The sequence below is a fragment of the Typopeltis vanoorti genome, chromosome 2 (genome assembly GCF_054136105.1).
Source record: "Typopeltis vanoorti isolate ZY-2024b chromosome 2, IOZ_Tvanoo_1.0, whole genome shotgun sequence".
Taxonomy (NCBI): Eukaryota; Metazoa; Arthropoda; class Arachnida; order Uropygi; family Thelyphonidae; genus Typopeltis; species Typopeltis vanoorti.
The window spans coordinates 180573808-180592826 of NC_143550.1; the positions used below are offsets into that span (position 1 = coordinate 180573808).

General features: G+C 37.4%; 1 protein-coding gene across 1 annotated transcript in view; it reads left to right on the top strand.

The window, feature by feature from the left end:
* Nucleotides 1-16801: 16801 nt before the first annotated feature.
* LOC150109704 (uncharacterized) overlaps nucleotides 16802-19019 on the top strand; it is a 217264-nt gene continuing 215046 nt past the window's right edge. Inside the window, exon 1 of the mRNA XM_090414093.1 lies at nucleotides 16802-17155. Coding sequence (XP_090270219.1) covers nucleotides 17094-17155 — 62 coding nt within the window. The 5' untranslated portion in view covers nucleotides 16802-17093. The remainder of the gene's footprint in view (nucleotides 17156-19019) is intronic.

Sequence of the window (19019 nt, forward strand, 5' to 3'; positions counted from 1 at the left end):
ATACACCGTAATGGTGTGCTTTACGTGCAATAACATCTCTGTGGATAATCGTAATTCTCGTGGAAAGGCTTAGACGTTTGTTATGTATTTTCACTATATAATTTAAGGAAATTGCAACGTACTATGATATATATTAAAATAAATTTTAATATATTTCAATATTTCGGCAACGTCACGTAGCCCATTTCAAGAACTTAAGTACAAGACATGTGCATGCAGGCACAACAAAACAGTAAGTGACGAAGTAGTAGAAAGCTATTATTTCTCCTAAAGTCCTGATTGTGCCCTCTAGTGGGCAATGTTGGTATTCTTGGGCTGAAGGTTTTCTGATGTAGGTTTCCCGAATTTGAGGAAGTCGCATGCAGCCAAATTTGTTGAGGTTTGGATCGTTTCTTAGGACTGAAGCTGATTCCATGAAAAGCCTTTCATAACTGTATTTGCTACGGTGTATTATCCTGGTTTTCTTCCACCGTATTCTATGGCAGGTATCCAGCGCATGATCAGCAAGACCAGAGGGGTTGTATTGGTGAAAACGGATGTAGTCCTTGTGTTCTAAAATTCTGATATTTGCTGTCCTGCCTGTTTGGCCAAAGTAGGACAGCTTACAGCTGCAAGGGACCTGGTATACACCAAGTAGGTCTAGGGGGGGGTAGGAAGTTTGGTCTTTAGTAGAGCGTATAAGGGATGTCAATTTTTTATATGGTCTGTAACAAGAAGTTGTGTTTTTTGAGATTTTTTCCGAGGTGCCTCGGATGTACGGTATGGTGATGGATTTAGATTAATCCTTGTTGTGAGGGGGGGGGAGGATTTGGTTTACTGGTTTCAATATTTTTTGGATTTTTTCAAGGGGGGGTAGCCAGTGGATGAGAAAGTGTTGAGAATGTGGTTTGGTTTAGAGGGCATTGTCATTCGAGGAGATTAGTTTAGCCCTGTTTTATAGTGTCTTAATGACTCCATATTGTTGGGATGAGGGGTGGCGGGATTGTTGGTGAATATAACTGCCTGTATGGGTGGGTTTTCTATATAATGAGAAAACCAAGGTTCCATCGGGCTGGCGGGTGGACAGGTAAGCTGAAATCTCTATTGTTAGATCGGGCCACTTACCTCCCCATCTAGTACAATCCCACCAACTCACAAATTAGAAAACTCCACAGGCTCCTTAAGAAGGTCACTTCTTGGCCTGTGGAAATCACTAACAAATTAAAACCATATAACTCCATCCCCCCGTATTTATGGACTCCCAAAAATTCACAAGGAAAATGTGCCATTACGTCCCATAATGGATGGCATTGATTCCCCCACATACATACTAGCTAAACATTTGGCCAAAGCTCTCCCACACTATACTGGCAACACACCTTCATACATAAAATTCTCAGCCCACTTCAAAGCCAGCATAGAAAACATTACTCTCAAACACACCGACATAATGGTCAGTTTTGATGTCTCCTCCTTATTCACAAATGTCCCACTCAGAGAATCCTTAGAGCTAATCCAAGCAAAATTTCCTTCCGATATCACAGCCCTATTCCGTTTCACAATGAAATCAGGCTATTTTGTTTGGCAAGGAAAATTCTACAAACAAATAGAGGGGACAGCCATGGGTTCTCCACACTCCGCACCCTTGGCCAACTTTTATATGGAGACTTTTGAAGCGAAAGCCTTAAACTCTGCCCCACAAAAACCAACCGTTTGGTTTTGCTATGTAGATGATGTATTCGCTATTTGGCCACATGGCTCCGATGCACTCCTCTCCTACTTAACGCACTTAAACAACCAACACCCCAGAATGAAATTCACCTGGAAGAGGAAAAAAAACAAATGCATTCCTCTTTTAGACACACTAGTCACTCGCCAGCCTGATGGAACCTTGGTTTTCTATAGAAAACCAAGAAAACCCACCCATACAGGCAGATGCATTCACCAACAATCCCTCCACCCCTCGTCACAACAATATGGAGTCATTAAGACACTATAAAACAGGGCTAAACTAATCTCCTCGAATGACAATGCCCTAAGCACAGAACTAAACCAAACCACATTCTCAACACTTTCTCATCCAATGGCTACTCCCCCTTGAAAAAATCCAAAAAATATTGAAACCAGTAAACCACATCCTCCCCCCCCCCCTCACAACAAGGATTACTCTAAATCCATCACCATACCGTACATCCGAGCACTTCGGAAAAAATCCCAAAAATCTCAAAAAACACAATGCCCTAAGCACAGAACTAAACCACATTCTCTACACTTTCTCAGCCAATCCTTACCCCCCCCCAAAAAAAAAAAATCCAAAAAATATTGAAACCAGTAACCCCCCCAAACAAGGATTACTCTAAATCCATCACCATACCCTAGATCCGAGGCACCTCGGAAAAAATCACAAAACTCTTAAAAAAACATAACTTAATTTCTTGTTACAGATATATATAAAAAATTGGCATTCCTTATCCGCCCTACTAAAGCCCAACCTCCCCCCCCCCCCGAGACCTACCTGGTGTATACTAGGTCCCTTGCAGCTGTAACCTGTCCTACTTTGGCCAAATGGCAGGACAGCAAATATCAGAATTTCAGAACAGAAGGACTACATCCGTTTTCACCAATGCGCCACTCTGGTCTTGCTGACCATGCGCTGGATACCTGCCATAGAATACGGTGGAAGAAAGCCAGGATAATACACCATAGCAAATACAGGTATGAAAGGCTTTTCACGGAATCAGCTTCAGCCCTAAAAAAAAACGATCCAAACTTCAATAAATTTGGCTGCATGAGACTTCCTCAAATTGGGGAAACCTACATCAGAAGACCTTCAGCCCAATCACCCAAGAATACCATTTCCAGCTAGAGGGCATAATCAGGACTTTAGGAGAAATAATAGCTTTCTACGTCTTCCTCACTTAATGTTTTGTTGTGCCCGCGTGCACGTGTATTGTACGTAAGTTCTTGAAAATGGCGACGTGACGTTGCCGAAATATTGAAATATATTAACATTTATTTTAATGTATATCCTAGTACATTGTACTTTCCTTAAATTATATAGTGAAAGTGCATAACCAACGTCTAAGCCTTTCCAAGAGATTCTACTAGTAATTTCTTCAGATATTATTTGTTGTAATTAATGAATGTAAATATTTTAAACTATCTACAAGTTCAAAGCTGCATTTACCTGTATTATATATTGTAATGTTTTTATTTGTCTTTCCGCATTGCATAGATTTAGTTTTCTGTTCGTTAATTTGTAATCTAACTTCTTTAGCGTTTCTATTAAATTCTTCAAATTTCTATTCTAAATGTGTTGTCCTGCGACTTATTATTATTATTATTATTACTACCACGGGCTACTCCAGGAGTCCTTAGACTCATCGAGGGAGGCCCTAAACATCATGTTCACACAGCTGTTCAACATTCTCACAGTATCTATCATACCTTGCCTTGAACTCGCTCACTGTCACAGCACCCACAACAGACTCTGGCAGCTTATTCCACTCATTTACCACTCTAAAAGTAAAGAACCCAGCTCTAACACCCCTGCTAACCACGCTCTTGATCAGCTTCCATGGGTGTCCCCTAGTTCTTCCACCACCAGTCCTGATCTCAAAAATATCATCTGAATTAATCCTATAAAATCCTTTTAGCAATTTGAATGTCTCAATCATATCTCCCCTTTTTCGCCTATCAACTAGTTTCTGCAACCCACAAATCTTCAACCTGTTCTCATATCGTTCATTCCATAGACCTGCTATCATCTTAGTCACTCGCCTCTGGATCCTCTCAACCTCCTCCCCATCAAGAAGGAACCGAGGTGACCAAATCTGGGCACAGTAGTCGAGATGAGGTCTTATCAAGGCTCGGTACAGAGGTACAATAACTTGTTTTTCTCTGCTCGTCAAGGTATTTTTCAACAACCAAGTGAGTTGATGAGCTGATTTAACTACTTTCGCAATGTGCCCACTAAACTTCATCTCCCTATCCACCAACACTCCCAAGTCCCTGGCCTCATCAATCTCTTGGAGTACAGTTCCACCAATGTGGTATACTGCTGCTAATCTTTTCACTCCGAAATGCATAACCTTACATTTTGTCACATTAAATTGACATCCATTCTCCTTAGTCCAGAACTCCAATCTATCTAAGTCATCTAGCAAGACTTTGACATTTTCTGCATTCACTATCGCCCTACCCAACTTTGCATCATCAGCGAACAAATGAACTGTCCTACTTAGACCATTCCCTATATTGTTAATGAACAGATTAAACAGCAGTGGTCCAAGAACAGAACCCTGTGGCACACCACTAGTCACAGGCCGTTTTTTGGACTCTACTCCTGAATAAACTACTCTTTGATATCTCTCCATCAACCACCCAGCTATCCATCTCACCAACCCTATATCCATTCCCATATGTTGTAGTTTACGGATTAGAATTCCATGTGGTATCCTGTCAAACGCCTTTGCCAGGTCCAGCAGTATCACTGTAAACCCATTTCCCTTATCCAGTTCAGCCGTCACCTTGTTATAAAACTTGAGCAAGTTACTGAGGCATGATCTACCCTTCACAAAGCCATGCTGTCCTCTGTACAGTATCTCATTTTCATCAATCCATTCCTGTATTTTTCCCTTGACTACTTTCTCCAAGACCTTGACAACGACTCCTGATATGCTGATCGGTCGGTAATTTGCAACCATAGTCTTGGATCCTCCTTTATGCAGTGGAACTATTTTCCCCCTCTTTCCACGCCTTCGGGACTAAGCCAGACCTGAGACTCAGATTAAACAACATGGTCAAGGGCACTGATAATTCATTAGCCGCTTCATGCATGACCCGTGCCGGTATACCATCCAATCCCACAGATGTATTCACATTAAGGTTCTGTAATAGACTATTCACCTCCACTTCATTCATCACAATTCCCATATAAACTAATGGTTCCTTCATTTTTTCAACGTCACCACCTGGATGATATACTTTTGCAAAATGCGCGCTCAGTAACTCCACTATATCGATTGGTTCAGTGAACTCTTTACCATCGTCATTCCTTAAAATCATTTTGCCATGTACAGTTTTTTCCTTGCTTGCAGCATATTGAAAGAACTGTTTGGGATTCTCTTTTGCTTGCATAGCTAGTTTCCTTTCATAATCGGCTTTTGCTGTTTTTACCACACTCGTTACCCTTCTAGCCTGTACTTTATACCGTTCGTGTGCCTGCAGGTCACACCTTTCTTTAAATTCCCTCCATAGTTGTTTCTTTTTTTGCAGCTCAAGCTTAATGGTGTTATTCATCCATTTAACCCCTCCTTGTTTCACTATTCGGACCTTAGGTATACAATCAGCCATAACCTCCTGTAAATGCTCTTTGATCACTTTCCATGCTCTATCGACGTCCAGCCCTTGCAGTTGTACATGCCATGGCACTGATCCAAGCAATCTCCTAAGCTTGTCATACTTGCCAGTACGGTAATTCCACATATACCCTGTCTTAATCACAAATTTCACACCTTTAGCCACCTCCCAGGTCAAGACCTTATGATCACTCTCATCAATAGGTGGCAACATGGTCATATTCATTACAGTCAAATTCTCAGATACTATTACCAGGTCAAGCACTCTCACACCCCTAGTATTTTCAATTACATGCTGTTTCAGATAGTTATCCCTTAATAATTGAATAAAATCCATTTCCTTCCTCACATGTGTCCTCTCCTCCTTCCAATCAATGTTACCATAGTTGAAATCCCTCATAATAATTACCCTCCTTCCACTCATTTCATCAATTTGTTTATGCATACCATCTCCACCATCTATTCCATCACCTGGTCTATAGCAGCACCCAACTGTATATTTTATTCTGCCAGTATCAATCTCACACCAAATAGCCTCAAATGAGCTCCTTTCACTATCCTGCAAAACTTCAATTCTCCTTGGCTGCAGTTCATCAGCTATCATCAATAACACCCCTCCCCCAATTTTATTCTCTGTCCCTCCTAAACATACTATAACCTACACATTCTATCCCACTAACTATATCATCTTCCGTCAGCCATGTTTCACTAATGCCAATAACCTGTGGCCAGGAAGAGCCAATCAAGGCCAAAAATTCTTCCTTCTTGTTCCTAATACTCCTGGCATTAGTATACATGAATTGCAGTGTTCCCTTTGTCCCACCCCTATCTTGATGCGTTATTCTAAATATCCCATTCCCATTTTTTGTCCTTATTGCTGGCTCAGGTACATTATATACATTTTTACACTCAACTGTCTCAATGATGTCTGGATATTCACTTCCCCCCCTCCTTGGTAGTTCTAGTTTCCCTGGTTCTGCACATCCATTTTCACTTCATTCAGCAACACTTTTTCCAGTCTCCGCACACCAAGTCCATTCATCTTGTATAAGTCCTTTCGCCCATCAAACTCATTCCACAAATTCCACACCACACCGTCCGCATAACCTGCGCATAATATCATTTGCGATTATGGCCCTCCTGCTAAACTCCTCTCTGTCATACCGCGGTAACAGACTCACCATTCTAACTCTGTCACTCTTTTCTTTCGCTACCTCTAACAATACTTTCAAGTCCTCTCATAAAAAATTTATCACCTTTCAATTCATTCGTACCAGCCACAATTGTTATTTCTTTCACCCTCTGTTTTTGCACTCTAATGCTCTCACTTACATCCTTAAATTTCGCACCCGGCAAGTACGATTTAGTTACACTCCCATCTATTACTCCTCTTAATAACGAGTCACCATACAATACTCTCTCCTTCATTTCGGAAACTCGCCCACGCTGTTTATTTCCATTAGCCGAATCACTCTGGAAAGAGTTTTGCAGGTGCTCTAATTGCCGCTGCGCATCTTGTATCACTGCGCGCAGCCTAGCGATCTCACTTCCTACAAATAATTCCTCATTTTTTTATCATTCAAACCATTTTCTCTTTCTGTATAATTGCTCTCACTCTTTCTTAGATCACCGCTCACATTGCCATCTTGTACACCGCAATTCCCTATCGAGCCACTATTTTCACTCGCATTCTGGCTTTCTTCAACCATAACTGTCTCACAACCTGACACATACTTCGACTCCTCACTTTGCATACACTTTCTACACATTCTCCCACCACTATCACTTTCAACCCATACTCCAGACTCATTCGGGAATGCATACATTCCACACACATCACACCGGACAAACTCTCTCACACTACAGTTTTTGAACAATGGCGTCGTATTTTTGGACGCCATTATCTTACGTCGCATTGGCGCCATATTCAAATATATGAAACGTATCGTTAAAGACTAAATTAATTTACGGAATTTACACCAAAATCACACAGACATAACAAGCTACCAAATTTAGACAATATGACGTTATGATTTTTAACATTTATTCTAATTTCCATTCAAAATTGTACTTAGCTTTCGGGAGCTCCTGAAAATACGACCGTTTCCCCTGGCACTCTAGCGGCGAACATTCCACTTATTATTAGACTTATTATTACTATATCGTGTATTTGCATATACAGTGGTACTTTGAGATACGAATTTAATTCATTCCATCACAGAGCTCGTAAGTCAAAATGGTCGTATCTCAAATCAATTTTCCTCATTGAAATTAATTAAAATGAGATTAATTCGTACAACCACCCCCCCCCCCCAAAAAAAACACTTCGATTTTTTTATAATAATGTATTTATAACGAACAAATATTGTATACAAAAAGAATAAAACCAAATACTGTACATATACATGTAAAAGAGAATCTAAAGAAATAAACAGATATTGGCGGAGCGATTAGCGTATGGTATTAATTTTTTCTTTCACTTCACTTTTGCTTAACTTAATTTTCTTCTTCACTAGTTTTTTCTTTTTTGCCACGCTTTCGTCACTTTCATCCGCCCTGCGGATGAAAGTGATGAAAATATCACCTTTTTTCCTTTTCTCACCGCTATTCTTTACACTCACCTTCTTTGGACTCATGGTTATACGAAAAAAATTAGCTAAATAACTGTACATAGAAAAAAACACACAAAAAAAAACACAAAATTAAAACTCAACACGACAGATATGCTTCTGTGGTGAGATAAACGTGTGAACTGAACGACCCGCAAGATTCGGGAATTTGAGCAGTGTGGTTGTTGTGACGTCACCGAAGCTGGCTCATATCTCAAATTCTGGCTCGTAACTCAATGCAAAAAATCGACCTAGTGACGGCTCGTATCTCAAAAAAATCGCATGTTGGGGCACTCGTATCTCAAGGTACCACTGTATTTGTATTAATTTATTATTATTATTATTCGTGACACCTCCAAGAAGTCTGAAGAACTCATCGCTGGAGGACACGTAGTGTATAGCTCTCCGTCTCCACCCTACCGAAACTCCACTATCGATCAACTACATCAGCGCCATCTACCGCCAGCCACCACCACAACAAGTATCTTTTGTCTGTAAATTACGTCTGTTCTGAAGGACCGATTTGTCTGTATGCGGGATGAAAAACCCGAGTTACCAGGAGAAAAAACCCTGCTATCTCCGTATGAGATCGGCTAATACACCTTCAGTTGAAAAAGTCCATATAAAGATTCCTCCAGTCACGACGGGAATCGAACTCTGGCCTTATGCAATCGAAGGGCGCAATGTACCGATGTTCTTTTAATTGCGCTACGGAGGCTTTATTATTAATAAAAACTCTCATATTTAACTTTCTTATTATTTTTCAAGTACCAAATTAAATAAGCTTACTGAAAGTACATCCCCTTGTCTTACTCCACAATTTATTTCAAAGGGGGTATGTTAATACCCTTGTATTTTAACTACTTTGTATTTTAACTACTTTATATTTTAACTACTATTTTTAACTACTTTGTATTTTAATTACTATTTTTAACTGCTTTGTATTTTAATTACTGCTTTGGATCATTCTAATATAATTTTAATTAATATAATTAGTTTTCTATGTATTTCCAGTGTTTTCAGACTATGTATCATTTCTTGTCTATTTAATTTATCAAATGCTTCATCAAATTCATAATATAAATTATGAAGATCTATATCGTATTCTAAGCATTTTCTTGTATATTTCCTAGCATAAATATATTATCAATTGTGAATATTTTATTTCTGAAACCACACTGGTATTCTCGTATTATTCTTTCTCTATATGGGTCTAACCTTTTATATATCATACTTCATAAGATTTTGTATGCGACATACAATAATGTAATTCCTCTATAGTTCTGACAATTCATCTTATCTCCTTTTTTATATATATTGGTTGGATTATTCCAATTTTCCAATTATTCCATTTTTTTCCCTTTCCATATATATAATATCAAATAATAAATTTCTTTCCATAAGATCTGCATTCTTTATACGTTCTCATGTTATCCCATCTACTCCTGGTGCTTTAAAACTTTTAATTTGTTTTATTATTTTCACTCTTTCTGCATAAGTTGGTTCTTGAATTCTTCCTTCTATATTCCTACAATTATATTGAACTTCATATTCCTTATTTTCTTTTGCTGTCATCATAAATAATTCCTTAAAATATTCCTTCCATCTTTCTTTAACTAATTCTTTCTCAGTTAATACTTTCCCTTCTTTATCCTTACATCCAGTGGTGAGCTATCAGGAGCTCACGCGAGCCCTTTGTTAAATTTTTCTCAAATTTGCGAGTGCCTTGTACTTCTTGTTTAATAATCTTGTAGAACTAGAAAATACTACCGTGTATACATGCTACTATAATTGCTACTTTAAATTCATATAGATTTTCTAACTATATAAAAATCATCTCATTGCATTTTGTTTTGATGGAGCTAGTGTAATGTTAGGAAACAAATCAGGTGTTGCAATCAAACTTGTACAAAAATTTCCCAACATTGTGATTTGGTATTGCGTAGCTCATCGTTTACAATCAGCATTGGACGATTCGATAAAAAAACATTAAAAAAATAACTCCTTTTGAAATATTTATGGATAAATTATATGCTTTTTATGATCAATCACCAAAAAATCAACAAGAATTAAATACGATTGCAAAAGACCTTGTTATCGAAATTTTAAAGATCGGCCGTGTGTTTGGACCACGATGAGCAGCTTGTAGTAACAGCTTGTAAAAAAACATTAAAAAAATAACTCCTTTTGAAATATTTATGGATAAATTATATGCTTTTTATGATCAATCACCAAAAAATCAACAAGAATTAAATACGATTGCAAAAGACCTTGTTATCGAAATTTTAAAGATCGGCCGTGTGTTTGGACCACGATGAGCAGCTTGTAGTTTACGAACGGATCTTGCTGTGTGGAGAAATTACCCAGCTTTATGCAAACATTTACCATCAAATGATAAATATAGGCTTTTTAAACCGGTTTCTCAATTTGGAATTTTTAAGAGATCTAGCATTAATGATTGATATCCTACAGGAATTATCATATTTGTCAGAAGCTCTACAAAGTCGCAATATAAGTATTATAAGGGCTAAGTTAATCCTTTTTTTTTTTTTTTTGCTCGACTATGCGAACCCTTTGTTAAAATTTCCACAGCTCACCACTACTTACATCCTATCATTTGTGTATCAAAATTATGTATTAACTATTTTAATTCTTTATAGAATTTTCTCTTTTTTCATTATACTGCACTTTTGTTGTACTTTCTCCTCCAACATTTCTTTCTTTTTCTTTTTTTAAATTTTATTAAAAAAAAAAATATATATTTACCTGATTTCCTTATATTTACCTGATTTCTTTTCTCTTCATATTCTTCTCTATTATTTCCTTTGTTCCTTTTAAATACTTATTTTCTTGCGTTATTTTTCAATTTAATTACTTCCTTACATTCTTCATCAAACTATTCATTTCTATTTTTCCTATACCGTCCTATTTCTTCAGCAACTGCATATATGATTATTTGTTGGATTAAATCACGTTTCCTTTTATATTCTTTCGTTTTTCTATTGTTTTAATATTATCTTTATTTTCTTCTGATATTGTCAGTTATTTCTCTATTTTCGAGTACTTCAGTTCCATTTCTTTATCTTTTCAGTTCGTTTGGTCTACATTTGATATTCTATATATAAATTGAATTCTAACATATGATCAGTTTCACAATTTGCTCCTCTATATGCTCATACACCATTATCTGAACTTGCCCATCTTTTCGGAATCAGGACACGATCTATTTGATTACATTCTTTGGTTGCTGGAATAATCCAGGTCATGAAATGTATCTTCTTATGTTGAAGACATGTACTTATTGTTCTACGCTTATTTGATATTGCTAATTGTATAGGTCTGTTTCTGTTTTCACTGGTTTCTTCGCGTAAACTATACTTTCCAATTAGTTCCTTAAACGTCTGCTTTCCCTATTTTTGCAATAAAAAATCAGCTAACGATTTTTATTCCGTATAGGGAGTAGGCAAGACCGTTTTTAGCCCTATCTAACTTGTGGAGGCTGAGTGGGCAGTTCAATATGGCTCCACTGGCAGCCAATCAGATTAGTGGTCCAAGGTAATCACTAATTAAGGGGAACGCAGTGAAGAGACGGCTAACAACTGCCACCATCTCGTGGTCCCTAACCCCAACAAACAAATGTCCAAAAATAGAGAGGCTTCGACCCTCTACCTAGCATATGGGCAAATGGTTGTGGCAGATGCCAGGTGAACTTCTGTTACCATAGTGCCTTACCCATAACTATGGAAGTCATAGTTTGTGGTATGATGTGTGGCATACCAGAGCTTTTGCCACCCAGGGCGGTCCCCGAGTTTTCTGCCCCTCTCAAAACACACCAAAAATACTACAAAAAGTCAAAACGACATACAGTGAAATAAAATAAAACACTATGTTTATTTTTGAAGTAAAAATTTAATTCCAACATTGTAAAATGTTATTTTTCTTGATTTTCCGTTAGAAAATTTGTCGATGACATTGTCGAAGTCTATTTCATCACTCCGTTGCTGTTCTATAAACAGTATGGCAAGATTTCTTAAATGCAAAGTGCCGCCCGGGGAGGACCTCTCCCTCCGCACCCCTCTAGCTACGCCCTGGATATGATGTTATAGATCAGGGGTTCCCAAACTGTTTGTTTCTTAGAGCACATTCTAAAATACCGATACAGCGACGGGCACCATCTATTTTTTCAAGCATATTTTTTGAATTCGTTTGTTAAATGAATACATACAAAGTTTACATTACAATCAAATGTTTTATTACTTAAAAGTCTACATTATATAAAAATTTAAATATATATATATATGTATGTAAGTAGTGTGATCTTTGGCATTGCATTTCATTGGCCAGTGCTTCATAATTAGGAGAATATGATGATATTCCAGTTCTTAAACTGGAATGAACAACTTCGAATGCATGTCTACTTTACATTGTATGCGTTTAATATTCGTCATGTGTCATTAACGCATGCATCATATTGCATACCATGAATTGTTGCGTGATTATTTCAAACTATATGGCACACGGTTGAACAGCGGCGGGCACACACAAATTGGTCGACGGGTGCCATGGTTCCCGCGGGCATAATGTTGGGAACCCCTGCTATAGATGCTATAGACCCGTTTTTGCTGAATTGCCTTCAGACCTCTCTTTGTGGTGCTACCAACATTGAACTACGAGAAGTATCTGCTAAATATGGACAGTGTAATGCTTTCTGCTTTGAAGCGCTTTTATAGAACTTATGCTATGGTTCATTGCCTTGCTTTCAGCAAGGGAATGCACCATGTTTAAAGTTGCTGTAAGTGTGTGACTTGTGGACATTAATGTCACCGCACTTGACTGGTATTCAGAGAGCCCTTATCTCAATTCTGTTGAACATCTGCGGTAGGAATGAGAATTTTGGATATGGTCAATGGATGTCTGTCCCATAATAATTTCAGGACCTCATTGCATGCCTACAGGAAGACTGATCAAAAATTATCCATTGATCTCTATCGTACGCTTGTGCAAAGTATGCCTCTTACGATTGCTGTAGTTATTTTAGCGAAAGTACTTCTTACCTATTATTAAAGTTGGCGCCATGGTTGTTTGTTTCTCCTCTACTGTGGTCTTTCCAAGCAGTATATAATAAAACATTAATAAGCTAACGCCTTTTATTCCCTTATAGGGGACAAGGCGAGACCTTTTTATCCTATCTAACTTTTGTAGACTGAGTGGGCAGTTCAATCTCCACAACTACGCAATCAAAGATAACTGCCCATGACTATCACTAATTACAGGCGGCCACCGATGAAGAGACCGGCAAACAACTGTTGCCATTTCTTGGTACTTAATCCTAACACGATGTGTTACTGTTTGAAATAATGTGGGTTTTACGGTCGATTTTCTTGAGTTTACGAGACGAAAACCATAGTTTCGTGGAGAAAATCTCGCTTGCCCGTGCCAAAGTCTATTAACTCGGGAACTGATCGATGAAAGGCTTAGAAAAAGTTCCTCTAATCGGCAACTAGAATCGAACCATAAGATGTCCTATATTCGGGTAGCCTAGTGCAGAGGATACAAGCGTCACTTCTACTGAGTTACACAGCCAGATGATGATGATGATGATGATCATCATCATCATTCTTTTCAACACTTCCTGATCTCTTGAAACTCTGTTGGATGGACTGTTGAAGAAAATATAGAGATTAAAAATGTTTTTACAGATTAACACCAGGAAAACGAGGTTTTAGAAAGCGTATATTAATTAAAAAAAAATTCGAGAATCTGCAATAAAAGAAGACGTATAGGTCAAAAGAATTTCATTTTCTGCAATAAAATATTTAATGAAATTGAGCTACAAGAGTTATGTTATAAACCATCAACTCAAGTAACAGCAAATCATCAGGAGGGGGGGGGCTAAATCTAACTTTCGAATTCATCTCAGTGAACATCAAGAGGACGACATACCTCAGAATGATCTGACAGAGGTACGTTGTAGAATGGAGTCCGGCATATTGGAATATACGAACTCCATAAATGACCGTATAAGACTACCAACATTAAAAGCTCTATAGAAATCTACTAAAACAGCTTCTCTTAGACGCAAATGCTGCGATAAACACCAACACACCCAACTGTATAAAGGAAACAACTCAGCACAGCCTATTTCATTACAGTGAAGCTTGGTTGCAAACCGCAAGAGCAACAATCGTGGATAAAGAAAATCTCACTATGGAATATCTAGTTGGAACGAAAAGTCAATAAACTCCGAAATGATCTTAGCAACTTAAAAAGTCTTAAAGAAGGATGACTGAAAAATAATATCATCAAAAATAAACTGATAAACACATAATTTGGCAATCAAAAGAAATTGCTGAAGAGTTAAAAGAAAGAATTATAACGACTGCACAGAAAATTAAAATATATGAAACAAGTATAAACCAGTATGTACAATATATACTATTTCGGCTGAACCAACGTCAGTTCTTTCAGTCTCTACAGAGAAATACAAATGCAAACAATCATTCACCAGAAAGAGAAGAAACAATCAAATTTGGAAGTCAATCTGGGATAATTCTATTGAACATAACAGAGATACCTCATGGAATAAAGAAATAGAATTAGAAAATAAACAAAAACAAATGCAAAATGTCATTTGCAGGCCGTAGAGCATCATAGTCCGTTTCTGAATTTTACTTTTAGCTATCTTTTCCAATACTTTATTCGATGCTCCTGAGATACTAACTGTTATGAACTTTGTACCTAAGGATTTATTTTCCAATCCTGCTACCAGATCCAACATCCTGAAACTCCTAGTCCCTTCCGATACATGCTGTTTCATGAAATTATCCATTAGAAAATATAAAAATTCCACATATTTATTATCATGCTCCTTTCATTCTTTCAATAAACGATTCCATAGTTTACTTTCCGAATAATAATTGCTTGGCATGCCATTGCCCTTATCGACTGATGCAAGGCATCAGTATCTCCCTGTGGGCACCTGGTTTGTAGCAGCTATTAACAATATAGTGTGTCTTACTGGCTTTCATCTCATACAAGATAGCCTGAATTGAATGATCTCTCCCACATCTAGAATCTTTAACTCTTCCTCCTCTTTATTTCTGCTACTTCTGTCATTTGTGTACATGCATTTCAACATCTAATTTGGTTCACTGTAACCCTTGCATAATATAATTACGAAAGCGTTGCACATTGTAACCTGTTTTCGAATTGCATAATCATTTCCATATACACATATTTTTCTCAGGGGTGGCTTAACCCACACCTGACTGCATCCGATTCCTAGTACTTGTTTACTCAATTTTGCACTCAATCTCTCTCTCTCTCTCTGAACATCTAATTTTAAACCATTCAAATGCGGTCCATTTGAATGGTTTGAAATCAGGCATACACAGTCCTTTCGAACATGAAATTCATCCAGGACATTTTTAAACTGTTTACCAATCCTGCTGCACAATCCTTTCGTTGAGCTTATTATCAATCACGGCTCTTCTCAATTCAGTCTCCTATATCATCATTGATGGAGACTCATAATATTTACTGTCTCGCACTCTTTTTCGCTTCTACCAGCAACCTTTTTCATATCTTCCATAGCATATATTTGACCTTTAAGATCATTCTTGCCAGCCAAATCAATAAATTCTTTGATTTCACTCTGCAAGTTAGCAGCTTTTCTAACATTCTTGATCTTCACAACTGAGAAATATGCTTTCTTCACTCTCTTGTTAAGAACATCTTTTATCATCGAAGCTCAAAACATTCTGTTCTCTTTTCTTCTAGTTTCTTGTACATTCATACTTTTCCCATTCACTGTTTCTTCATTCCCTCTTGCTGTATCACACACCAAACGTTTTTTCAGCCTCTGTAGCTCACATCCTTTGAAGGACACAGAGCAAGCGCACTATTTTTCTCCTTACTTCTCACCATATTCTGCACATTATATCGGTCAATTCTTTCGTACTCTTATTCATATTTCGTACGCTATCATTCACTACTTCCACATTCTCTCAAACACTTTCACTTTATTAAGTTCATTATTGAATAAGTGGCTTGAGACCAAACTCCAGCTGCACATTCTGAACGAACTGTGTGTGAATGTGAAGGTTTTATTACTGCAAGCATTTGTCTCAAAATGAACGTCATATGAACTGATCAAATACGTAAGCCATAAAATGTTTGTGAATATCAATGGAAAAAACGGCAACAATTTCAAAATCGAATTTGGATTTCCCCATCTTTTCTGGCAACCAATGATTCGGTACTTATCACGTTACTCAAGGGAACTTCTAGAATCGTTATTCTCTTTCCACTTCTTCTCGGTCATCCTGTATGAATGACCAAGGTGAATCGCCTCCCTCTACTCTACGAAGAGTAGCCTAATGCAGGCCTTCTCTGATATTTCCGGAGATTGCTATCAGAAGAATCCAAAGTATCTTGGATACGACGAAGCCATTTAGTTCTCATAGTGTTGTCATTTTGTGCTCAAAACGAGTATTTCTGAATTAATTACCCAGTCATACTGTCTTTGCAATATATTTTAATCAATCCGTTTCACTACCTGACATCCTCGCCAGCTCAGTCAACAGCAACAGAACGTTAGCTGTATAATTGTGTTGTTTGCTAACGCATAAATATGGACTGAGATTATCCTTATTATTTATCAGTGTTGCAGAATCTATCAAGCAATGTTACTTTAAATACATCAGGCGGAATTTTGCTCTTTTATTGTGAAAATTTTAAGAAAGCCTTTTGGCGCATTCGTATGTTTAAATGAACAATGTCAGCAGTTTATAATGGTGAGTGGTGGTAGGGTTTGTGGGAGTTAGCGTTATGTAATATATATTATTTCGAATGTTGAAAATAAAGCATGAAAGCTACACTTTGAATCCTGACAAGTATATAATCATTTCTGAGAATGGAAATGTGTTTGGACTTATTAAGAAATGCATAGTGCTTTTGAGATGTTTTATGGAAAAAACAAAACAAAACATTTTTTTTTCGCTCTTGGATAGTTTATAGAAATTCTATCGCTCCTGTATTGGATCACTTCACGTGTCTGTCGTTCTTTTCGATGCAATTGCACGTGCACTTTTGAATATGCAACGTTACTACGTGAAGTTGAGCTTGATTTCTGTCGTGCTTTGAGATGGCGCTTAGCGATATGTTTGTATTTGTCCGGAAACTTTTTATGGAAACACCTAATTTTAGGTGAGAGTTTGTCTCTATATTTGCTGAAGTTGCTTGCCTTTATTCTTACCTACATTTCATGTCTTGTATTGATTGGAAAATAGTTATTTTTGGATATGAGGTCATATTTCATTTCTTAATCCCGAAAGGCGCGAAAGTGAGGTTTGTTTTCTGGATCGCAGACGAAGTATGCAATTCATTCGAAGCATTTTTGTCATGGGCTTAATTTCTACGAGTTTCATGGATACAATGTGAATATTTTTTAGTTTAAACGTGAATTTACATGGAAATATTTCAGTGTTTGCTTTTCAAGATGTATAATGAATGGACATCGAATAATATCGGAGGTGGGGGGAAGTAACGGTGAGATGAAGTATTGCTGTTTCTAACACCCGGAGAAACTTCGTAAGAGAAAACCATGCACACTAAATTTCAAAATCTGTCATGAATCGACAGGCGAAGTGAGGAGATGAAAGACATACGTAATATGAGTGGTTTGGGAAGAACTGTTCCGTCTTGTTCAGTGACTATACAACAAACCTTTCTGAAGAAGTGCAAATAACGCGATGAGTCTTCTGAATCCATGGAGATACACGTATAATAATAAAATATATTTTTTTTGTACTATGCAAAAATTATACATGAGTAACTTTACAACATAAAAGTATATCGGTAAAGAATGACGTATAGTCAGAGCTAACAATGATAACCGAATTTTTAATAAACGAGGCACATTGCATGTGAGTGTGTGGATTTGGGTAAATGTTTCGTCATTTTGCAAGTGGGGCTATCTATACTGCCAACTATTAGCAACATATAATAGGGAAAAAAATCAGTTTGGTCCAGGGGCGAATTCTCCATGCTTGCTGTGCAAGCTCATTAATTGAGAAAGAAGTGATATTTATTTGTTAATAAATGCATGCACTTATAAGCATTCCATTTAGGCTTTTATTTTTGTAGACAAAAGACGCCTTAAGCTCACACTGCAATAATTAAGCTTTGTGTTGTGTATTGAAGGCCGATGCTTGCTCATCTAGTCAAAGCTACCTTGGCTTGCTCGGTTGTAGGAGCTTCCAGGTCCTCGCTGCAGCACTGTGATTTCATGTGTGCGCATAGCCATTTCCGCTCCCTTCGTGTCGTCTTAAACAACACAAGCCATACGCAGTCAAAGTAGCTCTAGCCAATGAGCTTCATCCAGCCTTTACAAGTGCATGTGTTGCTTGGGAAAATTAAGTTACAACCAACTTTTTATGACGATGTTATTGACCAGTTCATAAAGAAGAACCGTAGGGTAGAATTTGTATTCAGGTAGCTAAATTGAAAAAGATAGAATATCATTTGTAAAATAAATGTTGTATTTATATGATTAAATGTACATAAATTTCTAAATATATAGTTTTAAATGGTCAGTAATTCATTATTCTGCTAATTAGACCTCAATCACATCTCACTCCCTGAATGATAACAAGAGCAAGCTTGAATTTCAAGACCAGCATTCGCTCCTGGTTTGGCCGTGTAAGAATTTTATATGGTACTAAGATTACTGGGACAACATCGGGCAATTCAAAGGATATCAGTTCAAGTTTAATGTACTAAGTGACACTGCATCTCTTTTTTTCCATCGACCAGTACTTCAGAATATGATGCCCAAAAATAATGTTAAATGTTGTGTTTGTTTGATGTACACCTCGGGCTTAAAAAAAAAAAAAAAAAAGTGGTATGAGATTAAGGAAGATTTGTATATATGAGAAATGTAAACTTATTGAAGAGATGATATGAAAACATAAGCGAAATGTGCATGAAAGTAAGAATGATTCTGGGATGAGTGAAGAACTCAAGTGTGGAACCAAGATTTTAAAGCAATTTGTAGCACCCTGGAGCTCAC